Source organism: Passer domesticus, chromosome 12 (assembly GCF_036417665.1).
Source record: "Passer domesticus isolate bPasDom1 chromosome 12, bPasDom1.hap1, whole genome shotgun sequence".
Classification (NCBI taxonomy): domain Eukaryota; kingdom Metazoa; phylum Chordata; class Aves; order Passeriformes; family Passeridae; genus Passer; species Passer domesticus.
This window is the reverse complement of record NC_087485.1, coordinates 18,189,151-18,212,488: the sequence shown is the minus strand read 5'-3', so window position 1 is coordinate 18,212,488 and position 23,338 is coordinate 18,189,151. Positions and strand designations below refer to the sequence as shown.

Sequence of the window (23,338 nt, the reverse complement as noted above, 5' to 3'; positions counted from 1 at the left end):
AGTAACATCTGCCCCTTCACCTGTTCAGCTGATCTCCAGTGGTTGTTTGTCAGGGCTGGGCAGCACAGTCAGAGTGTCCAGAAACAGCTGCTGAAAGCCAAGACTTGTAGAATTGTGGCCTGTTTTGGAAGTATCAGACCTTTACAATTCACTTTCAGCACCTTCCATTTCTCAGTAGACCTCTAGAAATGGACTGGTTTAGTCAACTGCAGATGTTTAGTAACTTGCAAATGGAGCTCTACTGTTCTTACCCTGTCAGGTGAGACACATTCTGGTGAGGAACCAGTGAGCTTTGCTGGTGCTGTGTTGATTGGGAAGCAGTCAGCTGCCAATACAGGTTTCTCCCTGGATGCCCCCCTCTCTTCCCTGCAGCTCTGGCTTCCTTGCTCCATTTTTGAGCAAGTCACCTGCACCCATAAATGTCCCAGATACTGCTTTTCCAGTGGGGAGGCTCCTAATGGATGGAAACTAGCCAGAACTTGGGGTTTGCTGCCACCTCTGCTGATTTTTCAGAAAACTGTCTCTGCTAAAGAGAATGAATACTCTGCTAAAGAGAGTAACTTGAGAGACTTACTAAATATGTCTGTTAAAAATGGATAATAATTAGGGTAGTAAAGACAGAAAAAAGAAATCATCCATTCAGCAAAAAGACAAGTCAGATAGGTAACCCTTTCATCAGAACTTCCTCTGAGCCTGCTCCTGATCCTGCTGTCAGCATGGATCTGGCTGTGGTTTTCAGCTGCCTTCTGCATCTTGTGGAACCCTCATTGCTCCTTCCCCCAACCCAGAGGTACTAGCATGGTGTTCCCAGTACTTGTTGTCTGTGTGCAGCACTCTGTATCAGAAACATCCCTCTGCTTCAGCTGAAACACTGGGAATGGCACTTGGGGCTAATTTATCTGTGAACAAGCCAGCCTGAAGATTTTTTGGCTCTCTGCTCTGGGCAAACTTAACATTTTTAAGGAGGCATTAATGCAAACTGCATGGGGATAGAAGAGGGCTTATATTTTGTCATGGAAATTGATTGTTTTAGTGCAGAAACTTAAGGATCTCAGATTTCTTCAAGACATAAATGCTGTAAGAAGGGACTCCTTCTTAGCCTGTGGATGAAAATAGCAATCTTACTAGTGTTCATGGGTGTTTACTGAACCAGCTCTTTCATGCAGCTCATTTGGTCAATTCAGTGAGATTTAGATTTTGTATCCTATGGAGGAATGGATCTGAAGGTCTGCTTGGCACAAACCATTGTAAGAGAGGGCACTCCCACACACTGCTGTTGGTTTTCTCTCAGCATCAGGGCTGAGGCAGCAGAGCAGGGGCACAGCTTCCTGCCAGGGGTGCAGCACCCACCACCACACTGCTGCTCTGATTCTGTGAGCAGAAATCTGTGTCTGTGACAGTGACGGGAAACCCTGAGCAGTGCAGGCACCAACACCCACTGAAGCTTTTGTGTTTAGTTGCTTTCTTTTCTTTTTTATTTTTTAATCCAGCCAGCTCAAACTTTTGTGTATTCTTGCTACAGCCACTGAAGTGTCTGTAGTTGGTATTGTAGTGATACAGGCAGGCAATCCTCTCTCCTTCAAAATTCAATGTAGACAGAGATACTTCTTTTTATTACACTCTTTCTATCTGAGCAAAGCTTAATTAGTGGCAGATTTTGCCATCTTCTGTGAGAAGAGTTTGAGATAAGACTCCCATTATCTTTGAGATAGTTTGGGAAAGCCTGTGAAGTGAGACAGTGATACAAGATGAGCCGTGATAAAAAAGTCATGGAGAAGGGAGACAAGATGAAAAGATAGTTGAGGAGAAACAACAAGTGTGGGACCCCATGGTTACCTGACTTGCAGCTGGGTGGAGAGTAGTCATGAAGCTGTAGGTACATTTACCTGTGTGGCTACAGCCTCTCTTTTTGAAAAGGAGGCTTAAACAAAAACTTGATTTCCTGTGAATACCCAGAATCAAATTTTCTACACAAAAAGTATTTTCCAACACTTTTTAAAGGTCATTCTTGACTCCACGGGTGCTGATGACAAAAAGCTGGCTTTTAACCAGTGAGCCAAGCCTGGCTTCAAGACAGAGCCAGTACAAGTTCCTTGTCTGCCATGTCAGATGCAAGCTGGTAACAGCAAGGCTTCTCTCAACCTCTTCCTGAGCATGGTAGGACTATACACTGTACTGTCCCAATTCTCTCTTGGGGTTTGTGATCTTATCTTACCCAGTGTTGTTTTTTTAATTGATAACTCTTGGCTAATCAAGCTGCAAGTGTATAGAAGAGTATGTGTCACTTATCTCTGTTTTTTCTTCCTTGTGATATCATTTACATTAATTCATTCTTGTGGTCGCCTATTAAACCACCCTATTTCCACATCAGTTGGCCAGTTTCCAAAACATATCTCATAGAAATGCTGATACCTAGTTCCCTTAAGCTTGAAATTGCCTTAGAAGTTTAACCAAACAAACAGTTGGATTTTGTTGGTGTGTGAATACTTAAGGATTTAATTGCTGCATGGAGTGTAAAGCACAGAGTGCGCTCTGTGAACTCGGAGCAGAGTATGCTGAGATCACACAGCATAAATCTCCAGCTGGGGATGACTTGCTTTTATGGCAGTAAGAGGAAGGCAAAACTGTGTGTACCTTTATTCCTGCTGTCCTGAGACTGCGTGGCTGCTCATAGATGTTAGTAATGGCTCAAACCCCTAACACCTCAGGAAATGTTGCTGAGCAAAGTGCTTCAGTTTTCACCCCTGTTTAACCTGAGGAGTGAGGAGGGCACGGAAAGATAGGGCAAGATCAGTTTTCTAATTGCTAGCCTTGCAAAGCCACCCAGGGGAAGGGAGGGAGGACTTTGTCCTGAGAACAGAGCGTGGGGAGGACGTGGGCTGCAGGCGGCGATGCGCAGGACGCTGGCTCGGGGTGCGTTGCACAAGGACATCCACCTGGCTTTCACCCCACTCCTCGCTCTGCCACATCAACTGCTGCATAACTATCATGAGCAGATCCAGTTCTGAGCGTACAGATCAAAATCTGTGGAGCAGGAAGGTGACAGCTTTATGTGCTAGCTCGTGGGAGTAGATGTAGGCTTCCCAAAAAATGCCTGCGAGAGCTTGTCTTTGGGTTGGGTTGGTGGTTGGATCATAACAATTCATGCACATGGCTCAGATATCCCAAATAAAGTATTGCTTCCCATTGTGATATTGGCCATAATTTGCTTCATTGCCTGGCAGTTTCAAATTATTTGACAATAAAAGTGTCAGCAAGCCTATAAAAGTAAAACACATGCTTAAAGGAAGATGATGCTTTATTTTTGAAAAATGGTATACAGTGACTTTATGAAGAAAAGAACTATGACTTTTTATAGTCCACAGTGTTCAAATATAAAGTGTTACGCAAAGTGTTTCATGGTGCTTCACAGTCAAAGGTTAAGAAAGCTAAAATCAATATCAAAATGCATATTATTTTTCTTGGCTTGAAAGCAAAAAATATAACTATAAATCTGCATTTTGTGGTGCCAATATTCTGTGAAAGTAACACAGCCATGTCTTACTCATCCATTTTGTTTCAGAGGGAAAGGAGGGGAAAGGAGCTTTTGTGCTTTACGTTGTGTTTCAGTTCCAGCATTGACTTACCAACCTGTATTCATTTTAAAATTGACAGGACTTGAAATATTTCCTCCAAACTTCCCTCCTGGGTTCCTGCGCGGGGAGCAGAGCCCCAGCTGGGTTGTACATGGCAGAACTGCTGCAGGGACTTGCTGGGAAGGGCTGGGGAGCTGCTCTGAGGAGGGGCATGTCCAGCCAAGCCTTTCTGCAATGCTGTGGCATGTCACACACGTTTCTCCTTCTTTTTGACTATGATACTGGTTTGTGTGCAGAATGATTTAAACTTGTGGCTTTATGTTTTTCCCTGTGAAAATAATTAAATGCTCTTAGTTATTTTTGAAGGTGGCTTATAAAGCAGGCAGAAGGCACCTTGTATTCCAGTGCTGTTGGCTAATGTTGGATTACTGGTACACAAGCAACTCTCTGTCAGTAGAGCAACTGGCATGGTGTCTGTTTTTTCTTATACTTTGCATTGTTCAGTTTTAGTTAGTAATGTTTACAGTATGTTGCAATATGTTTTGTAGGAAAGATTATGTTTACACACAGAACTGAAGCCTCCATTGGGAGAGCTATGTCCATACTTCCAAGAAGTTTGGACTATTTTTGCTATGCATCTTTTACTTATGGTATTGCTTCCTGGTCATTCTAGAAAATAAATTGAAACAGTAGCATGGAATTTTCATGGGGTGCTCAGGTCTTCTGACTGTTAAATCTGCTTTATACATCATGCATTTTCACCCTGATATGAAGGTGTTTGTTGCTTTTGCTCACAACAAAATGATGCAAGCTTAGCTTTCTCTCAGAAGGCTTTGAAAGAGATCGAGCTGGCTTCCTTAGCTTCAAGCTAAATCAGTGAACAGTTTGACATAAAACCTAATGTCTCTCTTTGGTCAGCAACACTCCTCTGTTCACCATCCCTTTCAATGCCTCAGAAACCTGACAGCCTCAGCCATATCATCTCATTGAAATCAGCAATTCACAGCTGTGTTCTTGCTGGAAAAGGAGTGGTGAAAGGGTATTTTTAGAATGAAGTTTTTCATCATTCAGCAGAAGACAGAACTCACAGTTAAGTTTTGTTATACAAAATGTAAAGTATATGTAATGACCACATACACAGTCTGCTACATGTGTAGCACTTAATTTATCTAAAAGGGAAATATGGTAGGGTTTGGTGAATGTGATATTATTTCATGTGTTGTTCTGTTTTTAAACAGCTCTTAAGAGGTAAGCTATAGATCAAGATGCCTGTAGGCTTGTTTTCATTTCTGCATTTAGTTTGTTTATATTGCTGCTACATTTGATAACAGTCCAAATAACATTAAGTAGTTGTTTCTGTGTGTGACCCTTTAAAGACTACACTACCAGACAGGTAATTTTGTACAAACAGTTGAGAGCAAATAGAATGCACTAGTAGTATTTTTTTCACTAGCAATTTATCGTCTAATTTCAGGGTAATATAAATGTGTTTTTTATAAGAAACCTTCTTTTAGAATTTTTTTTCTGGTTAGTCAACAGGAAAAGATAGTAGCTGTCATACATTTTATTTGATATAAATGTGCTTCACCATTTATTTTGCCTGGCAAGCAAATATATGAAACTGGGATCTTCTCAAGCTCCTATTATTCTCTCAGTATAACACAATATTTTGGCTATTTCCATGTCTTGGGCAACATTTTAGCTAATGGATATGTTCCCAACTGAAGTTAAATGGAAGAGAATTCCTGATAAGAGCCAAAATATCTCCCAGATGTCCCATTTGGTTTGGATGCTTTCTCACTGAAGCATACAGGCTGGATGGTGTGCTGTGATCTGTGGTGGAATTTGAAAGATCATCTTCCCTCATGTCTCCTCTTGTCTGGAAGCCAAGAGACCTGAACAAATGGTGCTTCCTAGCTTGTTTTGGTGTACCATCAGCTTTGTGATTTTTTTTTCCATTTCTCAGTTCTCCTGTAACTCAAAAATTATTTAAGAGCCACTGAGTGATGAATGGGTTTGAGAAAATGCTGATAATTGTAAGGTTAAAGACACAGGTAAAATTCTGCCTCTGGAAAGTTCAGAATAACCACTTTGCAGGGTAAAATATACAATAAAATATACAAAGCATAGCAACTTCCAGTAGACATGTAGAGGGAGTTCTCAAGCTGTTGGTCACAGCTTTACTGTCACCATGCTGAATTGGCATTTACACTTGTAAGTGCAACAGTTGGGCACAGAACTGCTGCAGAGCCCACAGAGCATCTTGAAACTTGATTTGTGACCTTGAAAGGGTCAGTCTGGGACCTTGAAACTTGAAAGCACCCTGAAACTTGATTTGTGGCCTTGAAAGGGTCAGTCTGGGATGGGTTCAAAGATTTAGAACTGATCTCTTTCTTGTTGGTACATTACAGCATGTAGCAGCTTCTTCCATGATTCCCGGTTGCTGCAACTGCTTTTCTGTATCTATAGATTTTTTATGTGCCTTTTTAGTAATTTTTAGAAGTGAGTCTAACCATAAAATCAAAACTGAGGCAGTATTGATAGGGTTACTGATTTTGAGGTTTGGCCAGGCTGGTTTACAGTTTCTATGCTGCTGTCCAATCATGGTTTTTTCACCCTGACGTTTACTGTCTGTTTTGTATCTTTTTTTCAACTAGCAACTCTCTGGTTTAACATTCCATATTCTGTATTTAGGTGAATGGCTGTGGTGTGTGCATGAGCCTGGTAGCACAGGTAGCTTTGCAGCTCTCTCTGCAGCTCTCTCCTGAGGAGCTGCTCCTGCAGCTTTAAGCCTCGTGCGGCTCTGCAGCTGCAGCTGCTGGGGCAGGTCCTGATGTTCCAGTCCTGCAAGTCTCTGCAGCTGAGCCTTGCCCAGTTTGGGGAGGCTGGCCAAGACTCCAGGCAGGGCAGAGATTCACTCAGTGCAGAGATTTGTTCATGGAGGAAATTGTAGAGTAGATTTTAAAAGTTCTTGGAGTAAATCTTCGTGTGTGTGCAATGCAGCAAGAAGAGTCCTAGCCCTGCTGAAATATTCTTGAGTTTTATCATGGTTGCCTTTGTTTATTCACTGCCCATTGCTTTCAGTAGCACTTGTGTTGGAAATGGTGATCAGCTACAGCAGAGTGTGATAGCAGTTTTTGGGGTAGCTTGTATTCATCCTTACCTAGTCACATATCTGCTTGGGGGCAGAGCTACACTGCACATTTTTCCTAATTGCTGCTGTAATTAGGACTCAGTGGCAGAGAGGGTGCCCCAGTGGAGTGCCCTGCCTTCTGCTTGTGCTGTCTGACTGACCCTGCTGAGAAAAAGCAGCAAGAGGAGCAAAACTCCAAGGTTTTCAAACACAGTGAAGGAAAATCTTTTTTCTTATGGTGATTAGCCTCTCATAGTTGTTTGGGGTGGTTGGAAGAAGACTTAAATTCACAGATTTCAATTCTGACCCATTACCATAGAAAGCAGGAGGTCACACAAATACTGTATCGAGATCAAAATCTTGTAAGTAAAATGTGCCTTCCTGTAATCAATACATGATGAACCAAGGGGGTTGTTTGCTCAGGTGTTGTCCAGTCCAAATGGTTGTTTGGTTATTTACTGATTTCTGATCCTGCTGAAGGCAATGCAATGCCTTATCAAGCAGGCTTAAGAAGCATAGCACTGCAAATGTCTAACAAGGTTCTCACAACGGTGTAGAGTCCCACTTGCTGCTCTTGTAGCTTGATTTCTGGCAGCTGAGCAATCAGTGGTGAGTCATTTATTCATGTATAGAATAAATGACCAAGGGGTAAGCCAGTTTCTTTTCCCCTGTAAAAGAAATCCATGATTTGTTTCTTCTCCCTCTGATGCAGAAAGCTGTACTGTGTGTACTTTTATGGCTGGCTCTTTCCATAGTCCTTATTCCATTAACATTTCTTTGTTAAGTGGGACTCTGTTTTGGATGTTGAATACTGTATGTGGTGCTAGCACTTTTCAGGAAAGAAAAAAAAGGACATTTTTTCTTCTGAGAAGAATTCCTAGAAACTGGAACTGAGGAGCTTGAAGTGGATTCTTCATGTTCTGTTTATCTTCCTTTCTGTGTTCTCTGAGCATTTCCATCCTGGACCAGCACAGCCCATAAAGGTTTCCATTTCAGCCTTATGGAATGCACCCTTCTGCCAGGAGAGTCCAAGGGACTGTCATCCTGTTTTACTTAGAACAGGGTTCAAGCAGTTCAAGATTATATTGGTGATCTACCAAAATATAGATGTCATTGAGTGCAGAGCAAAACAAAGATCCACTATCTTCTACTATTTTTTTGGAACTAAATTTTCATTTCTTTCCCCTGTGTTTCCTTTTCAGCCTGTTTGATATGGGAGGAGAATATTACTGCTATGGCTCTGACATCACGTGCACCTTCCCTGCCAATGGCAAGTTCACAGCTGACCAGAGGGCTGTCTACGAGGCAGTGCTGAAGGCCTCACGGGCTGTGATGGCAGCAATCAAGCCAGGTAAAAGATCTGTCAGCAGCACGTGGCAGCATTCAGGCTGGCAAATCAATTATTTTTGCATTCTAGAAAGTGTTGGAAGGGAACAAGATGATAAAATTAATTTCCATGGTTAAGCAGCTCCTAATATGTAGAAGTAGGATACACAACATTTTCCATACACTTTTAAAGACATAGAATAGAAACAATTATTAATGCAATAAATAAGATACTTCAATATTATTTTTTAATTCCTTTCATCTACGAGTGACAGTTGTTACTCAGATGTGTCTTTACACAGCCAGCCATCTTTTCAGGAACCTTATGCCAAATGCTGAAGTCAGAGTTCATGTGAGCACATGTTCTGCTTTAGTTTGTTTCAAGTATCTTCTGTATTTTATGTGTAGGCACAATAGAAATCTTCTGTTGAAGAAGGGGATGGAGTGTGCATCTTGGGGATGGATAATTAGCCTAAAAAAGCTTAAAAAGCACTGGCTATTCACTGTATGCCTTTATATTGCAGGCAGACTGATTCAACAAATACACATTTTCATTTGAAACAACTGTCTGGCTTAATGAAAACCTTATTTTTCTCCCATTCTGCTTTCAGGCCAGCAAATAAATGTTTTAGAGCTAGCTGCTGCTGTAATTTTGTCACTGGTGAAGGTACTTGAGCATTTCTCAGTATTACTAATGGAACATCTTTAAGAAGAATGTACTCAGTGCACAAAGCACACTTATCCTTTAAATGTGCTGTATTAGTCTTAAGTGCCTGAGCTTTCTGGACTGCCTGGTGGAACAGAAGCAATTTTCCTGTTGTACCAGCTGGCAGCAGCTCTGGTGGTTTGAGCAGTTTGGAAGGGAGTGATGCCTTAAGTTTTAGCTTTCATATTTTCCAGATTCTGCATTAGTATATAACTCTGAACTTCATATAGAGTGTTAGCAAGTTCTCCTCACAGTTTAGTCAGATAAGGAGAGAGGCTGCAGCCTCCTTAAACAAACCTCATTTGGGAGATCCTTGGCTAAAGCACTAGGATCTGCCCCTGGGGCAGCCAGGTACTGTCAGAGGGGGGCAAGAAATGATGATGGGAATTCACAAGAGTCTCTTCTCCCTCTAATTTTGTGTCTCCAAAAGAAGAGGCAAGAGAGCTTGCAGGGTTAGAGGCAGTAAATTTAAAATCCAGAGCCATCATGTTTTAGTGGGATTTTCTGGATTATGGAGTCTATGTTAATTTTGCTGTTGTTTTTGCTAGTTTTCATTTCCCAGGGTTCCCAAGGTCAAAGGCAGCCAAGTGCTGGTCAGGTGGCAGGAGCCATTCCTGGAGCAGGCTGGGTGAGAGTGGGCACAGCACAGTCAGCAGCTGGAGGAAATGCTGTTTATCTCCCTAATTGTGCCTCGTGGCAGGGGGTCACAGGGCACATCTAGTGTGTTAATGATTCCTGGGGTCTTTCTGACTGCAAGATGGGGAGGGAGTACTTTAGGGACAGTCACTGACCAAATACTGGGTTACATAACTGTGTTTAGGGAAGGACACAGCTTGCTAGCAAACTTAAACATTCTGTATAAGTGTGTTTAATTCAGAGACTTTCATTTCTTTTTACAGTTTGGTTCTCATGTGAACCTAATTAACTTTTGAGTGCACATACTTTCTGAGGGATAATAGACCTCCTAATACATTCTGTGTATATTTCTATATACAAACAGTTGTTATAATTTTTAAAATACTCCAAAATGTATTTCATTATAGGGAAGTATTCATCTGCTACATTCTGTGCATGGTCCAAATGTACAAACAGTTCTAATCATATATATGGGTCTCTTTACCTTACAGCTCCAAGAACAGAATTCCTTCTGCAAGGCAAATAATATATTCTGAAAGTCAGGAAACACTCTCTGTGGTATTACAGCCCAAGTTCAGTGCAGTTGTCACAACTTCTGCCACAAACAAAATCTGTTTAAAATAAAAGGGGAGGAAGACTTACTCAGTTTTGCATAATCAGCAGTTTTGAAACCACTGAGCATGGAGCACTGACGAAGACAGTGATGCTTGTCACTGAAGAGAAAGTCAGAAAAGGGCACTTGTGTGGCAGTGGGTTAATTGTCTTTCCTACAAAGTCAGGCCTATGATCCAAGATGTGAGAGAGGAATGTTGCATTTCTACTTTAGGGGATATTCTTAATTGTGTCAAGTCCATCTGCATTAAATTTCCTCTTCCACAGAACTAAAATACAGGGGCAGATGTGCAGAATATTGACACTTTCATTTCCTTCACTGGCTGAGGCATTGTCTATTTCTGTCTCAGAACAGTGATTTGAGAAACAATTTGCTTTACAGATATACGCTACATAGAAAGAATAGTTTAAAAAAAGTGAAATTGTAAAGCATCGTGTCTGAGAGTATTCCAGAAGTTATTGTCCTAATTTGTCTCATTTCTGCATTCTTTTTTAATCTCATTGAATTTGCCAGAGGTTGAGGCACATTAAATGCAGTCCTGGAGCACATCTCCCAGTTCACTTTCATCTGAAATGAATTAAATTCACGCACTTCAAAATTCCACTGTGTACACAAAAACACAGTAAGTGGGGACAACCAAGAGATTTCACCTCCAAGGATGGCTGGAATTAAATGTTCCTGTAGATACATTCATTGTTTCTCACTCTGCTGTCTTCACACAATGCATATAACAGTAAGAGCTGAGCTAATGAGCAGCTATTCAGTAATTTAGTTTAACCTTTTGTTCTGTGCATGGCCTGGAGCTGTTTATTGCCTACTGTTCAAAACCTGCTCTGAATCCAAAATTATCAACATCCTCACCAGTTTTTCTCAGAGTGCTCCTTATAACAGTACACAGGTGCTGGGCAGGCAAGGAAGTTTGCTTGCACTGCATCTTAATGATGTGCAAGTGTGCAGCAGTCCCCCTTCTGCAGGCAGGAGCCAGCAGGCTAAAGAAGTTAATGTAAAAGCTATTGACTCATTTGGGATTCCAAGATGGAAATTCTTCAGACTCAAGATCATTTTTAAGAGCGTTGAACATTGCTCTTGCTCAAACCCCAGCTGTTTTGACCTCTGTTACAGCTGCTGAGTGCCCAGCCTTTCTGCAAATTGCACTCCCGATTGTCAAACCAAACTCTGGTAAAATGAAAGAAAATTATTAAGGAAAAAATGTAAAATATATTTTTAAAAACCCCTGTGTTTGAAGCAAGTTGCTTAGCATCCTGCTGGGAACCTGAGTCTGGTGCAAGAAAGGTTGCTAATTACCAGAGGCAACTTTTAGGTATGTTTGCCATGCTTGCCTGCTTGTGAAGTCTCTTGGGTTTTATCTTGCTTGTTTTCAGCTTTTATAACAGATGGAAGAGAAGTTATATAATGAACAGAAATCTTCAGTGGTTTATCAGGAGCTGTGCTTGCCTTGGTGGTTGGGGTCTTCTGGAAACTGGGTAGCCCTAAAAGTAAATTAGCTTGGAGCTTCCTGTGGATTGGCATCTTGTGGTTGGTGGGAAGCTCTGCTTGGTCTGGTGGAAGCTTTTCCACTGGTACTTCTGAGGCTCTCCTCCATGCCTCTAGTAACACATGAATGGATGTTGCAGTTATTCTTGCATGAGCTCTTCTGTCCTTTAGCCAGCTGCCTTCATTGCAAAACATAGCCCCAGGTCTCTTCCTCTGGCAAGTGTCACTAATTTTTTTTTTTTTACATTTTTAAAGATTTTGCTGCAGGACTGGAATAGGCAGCATCATCAGAAAGGCCTAGGTGTTATTGAAATCCTGTGTAAAGGAGTAGATGTCCATGTAACTGAAGGACTGACCCATAACACGTCAGCACCAAGGGGCCAAGCAAAGCTCACACAGACACTGTCACTGGATATTGCTCAACTCTGGAGTCCTTGATGCTATAACCATAAAATTACTGCTTTTAGTGTAGCTCTCCCCCACCCCCATAATTGCCCAGGCTTAAAAAAGCAAACTCTGGTGGAAAAATAGTATTGTGTAGCACACCCTCAGTAGGCATGAGCTTCTGAGGGCAGTGGTGAAGGGCAGGGTGTGAGGTCTCAGCTCTGACGGCTGGAGCACCTGCTGTGGACACCTCTCATGGCAGCAGCTGGAAGCCTGAACTGCAGGAATCGATTAGATTCTTTTGGGAGCAAGTTGGACATGTCTGTTAATAGTGGAGAGACCTGAAGGATTAGAAAGGGGCATGTGCATGGCTCCCAAATCTGTCTCACTCCATTCTTTATTCTAGTTGCATAAGTTAGATCCAATGTGAATGTGTTAGCTTTGTCATCCATCATTTATCACTAGTTACACCTGGGAGACCACAATTGTTTGTTCTTTGGAATTAATATCAATCTATTTGGGGGGAAAAAAAAGTGTGAAATAATTTGTTTTGCTGAAACCTCAAGAAAACAATTTGTTGAAGGAACATGATCTAACTTTCAAGTTAACCCCACGCTGAGCCAGGGCTTGGTACCCTCCTGGAATGCCTCCTAACCTGAGTCACTGCATGCAGTGTTGGAATCATGAAACATGCCCGTGGGAATGCCAGTGCTAGAGGCCAGGGAGCTGCTGAGGAGCAGTGCCTGTGTTCTCAGCTGTGGCTGTGCCCAGGGCAGGCGGTGCTGCCAGCCCACAGGCAGGGCAGTGCTGGATCCCTGTGAGGTGTGCCCATCCCAGCCCAGCCTGGGCACCACCCTGTTCCTGCACCACTGTGTTACTGCCAGTGACAGAGGCCAGTGGGCTTGGGGAAGTTTCTGTGCAGTGGCTTCTCTTTTACTCTTCAGCAAATGACTGTGTGTTTATACCATGGGCAGCCTCTCACGTGATTTCTGCTATTTGTTGGTTGGGTTATTATCTTAAGCATTTAGAGAATATTCATAATTTCAGTTCTATAAATTAATTCCTAGTTGATGAGGACAGTATGGTTGCTACATATAGAAAGTTTCTGTGTACAGTTTCTGTTTATAGAAACATTGAAGTTTCTGAAATATAATAAGTTGCTACTGTGTTGAGAAGAACTAAAAAGGAATTATGCCTATCTCTCAGCTTTGCAATTAGAACTATTTTGCATTAATGCACTAGAGCATAAACAGAGTCTTTAAGATTAATGAGCTAAATATTGGAGCAATCACATACTTTCCATCTTCATCCTTTTGCAATTGCATCCTGGGACCTCCAAGCATTACTCTCTGTCTTTTCTGTACACTAATGGAAAATCACAGGAGAAGGGGAAGGAAGGGAGCTGTTTGTGCTTAGCATGCCTGGTACTACTGCAAAATCTATGAAAAAAAATATTTTTTTTTAACCTTTAAAGTTAAATACGTTATCATTTGAGGTGCAAGGAAGAAGGAATTAGAATACCTCGCTCTGTAAGGTCCATTGTCCTAAATTCCAGTTTCAAAAAAGATCTCCTTGTCTAGCAAACTGCTCCCAAGGAACAGTTGAGTAAGGCGAGGTTGGCAGCCACTCAAGTCCCTATCTCTACATTTTTATGATTTGAAAAGCTTGTGTATACAGAGTCCCCATTGAATCAAAATTGCATTCAGACATTAGCTATGCAGCTGGGAATATTTGCTGATTGATGTTTGTTTGTTTCAATAAAATGAAAAATAAAAATTAGTTCCAAATATGCACAGAAGTTGTTGTTCATCACATCAGTTTATGTGCAGCGTGAATTCCTCCTTGGGATACTGACATTACCACAGGGTTTCCCTATAGAATTTCTATCTCTGCATTTTTCAACTTGGAGCTCATCTTACATGCATATCCCCAATTTCTGCATTTTACTATCCAAGGCAGTGAGTATTGCCTCTGGCTTTCAGGCTTTGCTTTTCCAATAAATGCATTTGAGGAAGGTCTTGAAGACAATCTCTGCTGCAGGACTAATATCTCTGATAATACAAGATGGAGGTTTCTCCATGTTAGGGCTGGAAGGTTCCTTGTGCATGGCTATCCCAGAAATCCACTTTCACTTAAGGACTTGGGTTCTTAAAGTTCTTAAATCCTGTTTTCCAGGATCAGAGATCAGACTTTGCAGATTTCATTGGTGCCAGGATTGCCATCTTTGACCAAGAACGTGCAGTCAAGTACAGTCAAAAACATTTCAGGCAAAGAAATAGACCTACATGCCAATCAAATAAAAGATCCTTTTATTAATCATGTAGATACCAGCTGATCCTCAGAGCCTACAAAAAATGGGTACCCTTTTGCTGTAGATGCTAAATAAATGCAAAGTAAGTAGTTCCCAAAAGACTCTAAAGGACCAAAAGGTGTTTTGAGATGGAGAGACCAAGGGGAGCAGGCTGGAGCAGCCAGTGAGCACAGGCCAGTGTCTGGCTCAGAGTTCAGAAAGTTCTCTGTAGCTGCTGGTCCCTCCTCTGTCTTTGCTCCAGGTGCCTCACTGGGTCAAATCTTGCATTTTGCAGTTGAGAAGGGATGTTTGAAGGTGTTTCTCTAATGTTAGGAGCTACCCTCCCACTCTGTCATTTCTTTGTCGTGTTCAGACAATTTCAAAATGAACACTTTGAGAACCAGACTGATTCAGAGGAGCCCTTCTGTAGGTCTGAGACTGAGGACCTCCTTTGAAGACCAGGAGAAAGAGTCCTTGGGAGTTTTCTAGGATGGAACATCAGAGGTCTACCACGAGCCACCTCCAGAGGCAGGTGGAAGGCAGGCTCAGTGTGTTCCTGTGGGTGACTGCTGTGTCCCACCTGCAGTTTGAGTGTCAGCCACTCCTGGTGTCCCCTTGCTGCAAGAGGATGTGTGTTTGTAGGTGCAGGATGCAGAACCAAGTTAAGTCCATGTGGTCTTTGTCCTGTGGGCAGCTGTAACTGCATGAGTTGAGCTGCTCTGTGAAACTCTGACCACTTCTTGTGCATTTCTCCTGATTTCCTCAGGATTTTTTATTGTTGTAACTTCCTAACTGCTTTGCAATGGAGGGGTTGTCTTAGCTAGTTTTCCCATGTGCAGCCTTCCAAGGAATGTTGTGAATTAGAAGGACAAAACAAAGAGGCCACTTTATTTTCTAGTGATTTTCCTCCTCCCTGTTTGCCTGATGCTAAAGGATTGAAGTGGTAAAGCTGATGGGGGTAGAGGGGTAAGCCCAGGGACTTTACACGGTGAGGGGTCTGTTCTTTAGCACAGCAGGATGTAGACTTTGGATGGTGTGTCCTCCTTTGGTACCTAAATGCTGAGGCACAGTTCTTTCTGTGAGGCTGTCAAGAAGTAAGTTTAGTGAACCACTACCAGTTTCATAAATAACCTATTTAAACAACAAAAAATGCTGTGATTTGAATTCAAAACAGCAGTATGATTCCCTGTTCTATTTTCTAGTAAAATGCCTCTAACAAAGAAAGAGGAGTGGAGAATCCAGCTCAGGTAGAATAGTACCAAGAGCAAAGATTAAAATAACTCAATTAAAGAACTGTTTAATAAAAACAGTTTAATGAAAACTAATAGCTAGGGTATATATTTGGCATAGCAGATCATATTACCAGCAGGTGTTTCTGTTATTAAGTTGAGCAGAGCTGTACTTGGCAACATATGCAAATTCAAAATTTGCAGCTTCACAGGTTGCTGCTTTTCTTTGTCCTCAACAGTTCTATAGCTTCTTTACAATTCAGATTGATTTTTAGTTTCTAATACTGCTTAAGAGTAATTGTCACTGTATCCAAGTAGGATTGAAATCTATTATACCTAAAGAAAATAACTGTAGCTGTTACTAATATTTATCCTCCCAGGCAGAAGGTTCTTATTCACATGCAGTGGGTATTTTTTGCATGGAAGTATTTTTTATTATGTGTAGTCCAGTGTTGTGCTTAGTGGAACACCATGTGGTCATGCTTCTCTGTTGTGCTGTATAAAAACAGTAGCTGATTTTGGTGATATTTTAAAAAGAAACTGGACTGTAAACTGGAATTTTTGACAATAGCACAACAGGAAAGGGTATGAGAGCACAATCTGTTTTACAGTTTGTATAATTTCAAGATGTCCATATGAATTATTCCCATTCAGATTGTCATATTTTAGTCAAAGCACTGCTGATCATTATTAATCTGCTGTAATATCTGCAGCAAAACAATTCTTCTCAGAAATAAAAAATTAATGACAGAAGTTGAAGATTTTATTCCAGTTCCTCTGAAGAGCAAATGCTTTTAGGGCATGTTGCAACCAATATTTGATATTCACAAATCTTGCTGAATGGCACCGCAGTATTATTTTTCCCTCCTTGCAGTTCAGAATGTGTTACTGTGTTGAAAGACAGATTGGAAAGTAAATCTTGTCAATGTATGTTTTTAAAAGCTGTTTGTAATCTGCTCTCTCCTCTCTATTGAATGGAGTGGACTGTACTTTTTTGCTGGCATTAATGTTCATCAATTGATAACAAAAGTTGAATACTGCCTCTCTGAGATGGACCCAGCAGAGGTAGCAGAGCTTTCTGTGGTGTGTCAGTTCTGGTTTTGTCAGTGTAAATGGTTGAGGCATTGCTGCTATTTAGGAAATAAAAGCAGAAGGCACTAAAGGATGCGTAGACAACACTGTCAGTCAAATTGAAAATCTTTATTCTTTCAAGACAGTAATTAAAAATGGTGTGTTTGATTACTGGAGTTCTCATTGTAACCTAACGCTGCTCATCCTGCCTGGGGGACACTGACCACTGCAGCATTCAGGGCCCTGAAATAATGCTGAGTTCCCCCAAGGGTACAAAAACAGGCACTTGAAAATGTTGGGCCTTTCTGCCCTGAAACCCCTCTCACCTCAAGGTACCTGAGCAGAGTCTGCAGGAGCTGCCATGGCTCAGCTTTCCAGCTCAGCTTAATGTGTGCATTTTGTCACTGCTTTCAGGGATTCTTCAAAGGTGTGGCTTGCACAAGCAAATGCATTTAGACATCTTTACAGACACAGCCTAAATTAGCTGCAGGTTTTTTGCCTTTCTGTACTGAATGGGGTTTGGTTTAAGACCTTTTTTTTAAAAAATCCTTTTTTCCTAATTGTAACATGTTGTATATTGTAACATTGTACAATTCTGATTTTAATTGTGGCTTTTGGGGAATGAGCTGCCTGTACCTTGTCTGATTTGTAGTACCTGCACTGATTTTCTCACAGCTTGGTGTTCAGTAATTGTGCTTGATATTTGTTGTAATTTGAGTTGGTTGAAGTGCAAAGTTCACAAGTCCTTCAATCTTGACACTGTATCAGCTGTAGCTGTCAGAGTGCAAACCTGCCAGACATAAATTATGCTGTTTGCCCTGAGTCTTATCTAAACAGGGTCTTTTCTGAGCTTCAGAGATTGATAAGTTTCCACACTGCAATCACTCCCTCCAACATTTCCTTCATTCTGTCAATCCTTTTCCTTTTTTCCTCTTCGACATACACCTCCTTTGGAAGGAACATGCTGTAGAATAGTGTCTGCCAGCCCTGCTCAACCCCAGTGCTGCATCCAGACATGGGAAAAAATCCCTCTTCTTGCTCCACACCTGCATCTTATCCTTTTGTCTGCATTATCAGCCTATCTTTCTTTGTCTTCAAAATCTGTATTAGATTAGTATAAACACTGCTACCAAAGGCTAGGCACTGAGCACAAAGACAAACCAGTCATCTTTAAACACATTTCCTGTTTTAGTTCACATATGGTTTTATTGCCATGGCTTATAAATTGTTTTTCTTATTTATGTTTTTCTTATTTTCTTCTTCATATTGCTTTTCTTAATATTTCTGCATGGCAGAATGTTATCCTCATATTGCTTCTGATGAGTGACAGCTCACCTAGTGCAGGGTTTATAATTGGGAGGATGGACTTACTGCTGAAAACCTCCATCACACTGATGCAAAAGGAGTGTCACAGTACAGCTGAATAGCACAGTGCTCTTCAGCCTTTTGAAAAAGTCCAAATTTCAGAGGTGAAGAGGATCAATCTCTATTTCCTTCCCATCCCTGTAGGTAGATGCATCTTTCTGGGGAATAAAGGGGTGACTGTTGCCCAGAAATGCCACCCTGGTGTGGAGCTGTGGCACTGGGGCTCCGGGCACAGGGCAGGGGCAGGGCTGGTAATCCCTGCAGTCAGAACTGGGTATTTGCAGGTGTGACACAGCAGCAAATTCTGTCTGGTTCCCTTTTGGCTGGGAAAGTTAACAGGCTCCTCTCCTCATATGGCAGCCCAATGCAGCCATGCCACAGCTGAAAAGTGCAGTCCAAAGTGGCATCCCTGGATTTGGCATCCATGAGCCACCAATGCTCACCATGAGCCATGGGGTTGTGCACAGTCTGTGAAGCTTTCAGCAGCTTCACTGGTGCCCAACATTGGCAGTGTCAGAGCCCAGCTTTTGGGGTTTGCCCCTTGGCAGAGTGGCCTCACCTGGTGCTGCAAGACAAGTTCAAAACCAGAGCAACTGCTGAGTGTTTCATGTAGTGGGCCAAAAAGAAAGCATGAAAATCACAAATATGACAATTGGTTCTCTAGCACCCAAGTGAAGAGGGAAAAGATAATTGGTTTTTAGTATTTAAATTACGTTTTGGTTTGTTTTTTAAACTGGGTCTGATTGAATTCTAAAGACCTATTGTTTTATGTCTGATATGGTCTCTGCCAGTTGGCAGATTTTAATCTGTTCCAATGGGTTGCTGGCTGGACTGGGATTGTGTGTTCTGTCTGCATTTCAGTGGCACTGCCAGGGGACATTGGGCCTTTTGCCCTTGTCTGTGGACACTTGGAAATTAAATGTAACTTAACCTTAGCACAGTTTGGGGAGAAGTTACTAGAACCTTGCCATACTAGTTTTTTTTTAGTAAGATTGTGACATCTGTGTTGGCAAAAAACCCCCACCCAACAACAACAACAAAAAAAAACCTGTTAAATCATTTGTGGTTTAATCATTGTCACATTACAACCACAAAGTACCCTAAGTAGTGGCCAAAAAAATCCTGTTAGGCCTTTTCAGAGTACTTTCTGACCAAAGTGGCTTAATACCACACAGTAATTCTAAATTATTTTTGTATGCTGGTTCTACTTTATGTTCTCAAATGGCTTCTAATAAAACTTCAGATAATAATCACTGGGATAAAAATACCAGTAAGTTAACAGCAGCTGAGGAACAGTTTATAGTGTGATGTGTTATAGCAACTCATCTTTTTAATTCTACTGTTTAAAATTTTATGGTGTATTCATCAAAAGATAGGAATGCTTTTGATTTCTGGTTTCACTAGAAGCTTGTCTTTCTTTTGGGGGTGGCAAAGAGAGCACAAAAATCCCCTCCATTGGTGTGAGCAAAGAGGTCACACATTATTGCAGAGATCCTTATGTGATGCTCCAGAGTCCTTGAACCTGGGGTTTTATTTGAAATTTTGTAGGGTTTGGTAAACAGATATTAGAGAGGGAATATTTTCAAGGAAGTAAAGTAATATTAATTTTATCTTTTGCCTTTCTTTCACAGTAATATCTAAGAGTATCAGAAAGCTTTATGGGGATACCTTTAAAAAAAGACTTTAGGCAAACTTAATGCACTAATTTTGCCATTTTTAAGTGCCACCTCACACATCTGCAAACGTCTACTGTACTGTTTGCATTGTGTCTGAAAATGAATAACCTCCATAGTTTTTTGTTAATTAATGCATAATCTGTTTTATTTAATTACTGGACATCCCCAGTGTCTGGTTGCTGCTGTGCAGTTCATTCACTCTGTGTCTGCAGGAATCTCAGGTGCTCTGGTTGCTGTAAGAGGTGGGTTTGACCTGACCTCCCTCCTGAGCATGTGCTCATGGCAGGTAACAAATCCCAGCCTAATGAGCCCGGGGAGCTGAGCTTCCCTGGGGAGCCAGGCCCTGGTTCACTGACCTGTTTTACCCAGTGGCTCATCTGGCAGAGAATTAGGAAGGGAGCAGACACCTCATCAGCAGATTTTCCTGAGTGCAGACTCATTTTGGTACAAGCTGTCAAAGTCCAAGGACCCTCCAGTCTGACTTTTTAAACCTCATCTGTCACTGGACTATAATTGGTTTATAAATTGGCTTAAAGATAGTAACAGAACCAACCTTTCTACACAAAAAGCACGTCTGCAACTATCATAAAAGTTCTTACACAAAAAGCAAGTCTGCAACTATGATAAACTTCACCAAAGCTTGAAAATCGTTGTCCTGAATAATACATGAGTTAAACATCCTGCTGAGTGACTGGTGGTGGGAGCTCAGTGCTGGCCCACGTTGCAGAGCAGTCAAACTGAGGGAACTCACACACCCAGTGGCAGAGGCACTTGTGTGGAAGTTGTTGCTGTGGGGTTTGGTTGGTTTTTAGCTGCTTTTTCTCCCTACAAGAATGCTAATATTGTGTTTGACTTTTATCTGCTTGCAGCAGGGCACAGGTCTCTGCTGGACCCCCAATAATCCAAAAGTTGAGGCACCTCCACAAGCCAGGGATTCTTTGTACAAATGTTCATTCAGCACTGTCCAGCCAGTGTTCTTCACACCTGCAGGTCTGCAATCTGCAGGGCAGGTTGTTCCCTGGCTGCCTGCAGACTCTCCTGTGTTACTGTTTTCTTTACATGCTAAAGCCATCCACACAGATGTGTGCACAAAGCAGAATGAGGCACCTCTGGGCTTGGACACAGGGACTCTCATATTCTCACCAGAGGTCCTTGGGGCATTTCCAGATTGTTGAGTTGCTCATCATATCAGAACACCAAAAAGTTCTGCTCATGGCTTCTTATCAAGTTGTCAGGTTGATGAAGCTATCAACTCTGATATTTAATTTTTCCTCCTTTCTCTGCTTTTTGCAATTATTGAAGTTCAGTATCTACAAATGAAAATTAGATTAGCAGACTTTAAGGACTCCTACTCTCTGAGTATACTTACTAGGAATCTGAATGACACCTGAGTGCAGGCATGCCAGTCAGTCCCAGAGACAGCTGGGCTTGCACAGGCCATTGAATTATAAAGATTTCAATTGCCAGATAAAACTAATACAATTTTAGTTTTAAAATAACTTTAAAGCATCATGTATTTCTGTTTACTGTATAATAAATGTATACAACATATGAATATACTTTTATATATAAAAGTATATATATATATATATAAAAGTATATATAAAATGGAGAAACATCTTCCTCGAGCTATGGTTGTTCATTTTTTCAGTGGATTTTTTCTATACTTTTAAGTAGTTGCCTTAGGACTGTTAAATAGTTCTTTCTCTTCACAAAATTAATGTTTTTAATATTACAAAGGCAGTAGGAAATGTTTGAGGATTTGCATTTAGATCCTCTTTCTTTGTCAAATTACCTGTTTAAGAAATGGGTAGAAATCTGTTTGAACCTTATTATTAAAGTTTATTCCTGGCATGATGGGAATCCTCTCATATCAAACAAGACAAGGATATCACCATTTTTTAAGTGAAGACCAAAAAATCACTCATTTCACTGTCTCTAATCAGCTCAAAATATCTTGCTGTTTTGTCTTAGCACTCAAGTAATAGTCTGCATATAAGAGTTCTATCCAGGGCTTGTAGGTTAAGTGTCTTGGAGGGGGTGGCCACCACCCCATAGTCATAATAGAATAAAGCATGAAGCCAGACAATAGAATAGAAAGTGCAATCTATCTATAAACCCTTTCTTTTTAATTAAGACTATTTGAATACCTATTTATTTGTATTATTTAGCAGGGTGCCTCCAGCAGAAATTTAATTCCCCTCTGCCCAGAGCTGCCCCAGTGCTGTCTGCAGCTGTAGCAGCATGGGGGAGACAGCTGGAGCTGACATGTTTCCTATCTCTAGCAAAGCTCGTGGCCCTGGCTGGATGATAAAAGAGTGCTGGGCTCTGTCTGAAGCACCACCCTAGCTCCAAGAGAGAGCCCAAAGCTGCAGATTTTCCATCCAGCCTCATTATTTATTTCACAGTAGAGCTTTTTGTTGTCCTCAGTCTCTAGTGGAGCAGATAAGATGAGTAAAAAACAAAACAGATGGGGAGTTAAGAAGGCAGAAGGAAAGAAGAAATATTTGCACTTTCAGTCAATGAGAGAAAAAGGTAGGGACGAGGGAAGAAGAATGGATTTGCTCAGTGCCTGGAAATTCTCAGGATTTACAAGCATGGCAGTCTTTTCAGTTAGGGCAATAGTGTCATTAATTTGGTCTGTTAAACGTCTGCAGACAAGTGAGTATGTGGTTTTGATGGTAATATTTCTGATCAGTTTGATATTTGTATCTCCTTTTGTATCTCTTGCTCAGTTTGATAAAGGTGAGTGTGTCACTTTGAGTGGAGTCTGTGGGTTTGGATTGAGACCAACAGTGGCAGCAGAGCTCCAGAGGGAAGCTGAGCTGCAGCCACCTCAGCTCCACTTCTGTCAGACAGCTCAGCTTGCTCCAGAGCACCCAGGGTATGGCTGTGTTTTGTCTTCCAGCCATGGAGTTCTGACCTTCATTTTTAACAAGACAGGGTGAGGCTTCACACAGTTGACCAGGGTCAGATGTTGTTACGTGTGGCTGTGCAGTTATGGTGGTGAAAATAGGTGACTTGTGGTAATACTCAGCTAAGAAATCATGGGAGAGATCTTGAAAGAATATCTAGTGTCCTCAGAAAGAAGATTGAAGGCTTTTAGAGCAGTTGGAATTAGCTACAAACTGCAAAAGCTGAACCTCGATTTAGACACAGAAATTCTGTATTCCCACAGCTATAAAATAAACAGGAAAACAACTGTGATTCAGTAATACTTTTAGTGTGATATGGGTAATATTGGTGTGAGGGATTGTAGTGATTTCAATTTACCATTCAATAGAGTAGAGCCTAATGTGAGAGAGCTGTGAAACACAGGTGAATCTAGAGAAGTGAAAATTGCAATTCAGTCAATATTCAGAAAGATAAATATTTATGGAATATGTTGAACAGTTGTCAAAGAACAGCTGCTTATGTTGTATTGGTTCATCTAGAATGAAAAATCTGAATTCATTTTTAAAGTAGGGAAACCATAAAAATACCACATTTTGAGCAGGAAGACTGCACACACTTTGTGCGTGAGCATCACTCCTTGGGCACTGCTGGCTTTTGTGAGGAGGTAGCAGCCAAGGTTTGTCTGGGCTGTGCTCTGCCCTGTGGCCTTGCCTGGCAGGCAGGAGGCTGTGAGCAGCAGTTGGGTCCCCGGTGCTCTGATGGGGCTGCCTGCTCACTGGTGGCACCCCCAGCTGTTTGCAGAGTCATGGCAGCATAAAGGTGCTTGGGTTTGTGAGAGGATGCACAGAACTGAGCAGCCACTTGCTGCTCTTTTCATTCTGATCTTTATATCAGAGCCACAAAAGACAGCTGAGTGCTTTCTCCAAGCACTCCCATAGGATGATT

General features: G+C 41.5%; 1 protein-coding gene across 3 annotated transcripts in view; it reads left to right on the top strand.

Moving 5' to 3' along the window:
- The window catches only part of PEPD (peptidase D), a 142,993-nt gene that overhangs the window by 98,196 nt on the left and 21,459 nt on the right, over positions 1-23,338 (top strand). For all 3 annotated transcript variants that reach the window (XM_064386917.1, XM_064386916.1, XM_064386915.1), the window contains one exon: positions 7,911-8,059. In XM_064386917.1, coding sequence (XP_064242987.1) covers positions 7,911-8,059 — 149 coding nt within the window. The remainder of the gene's footprint in view (positions 1-7,910; positions 8,060-23,338) is intronic.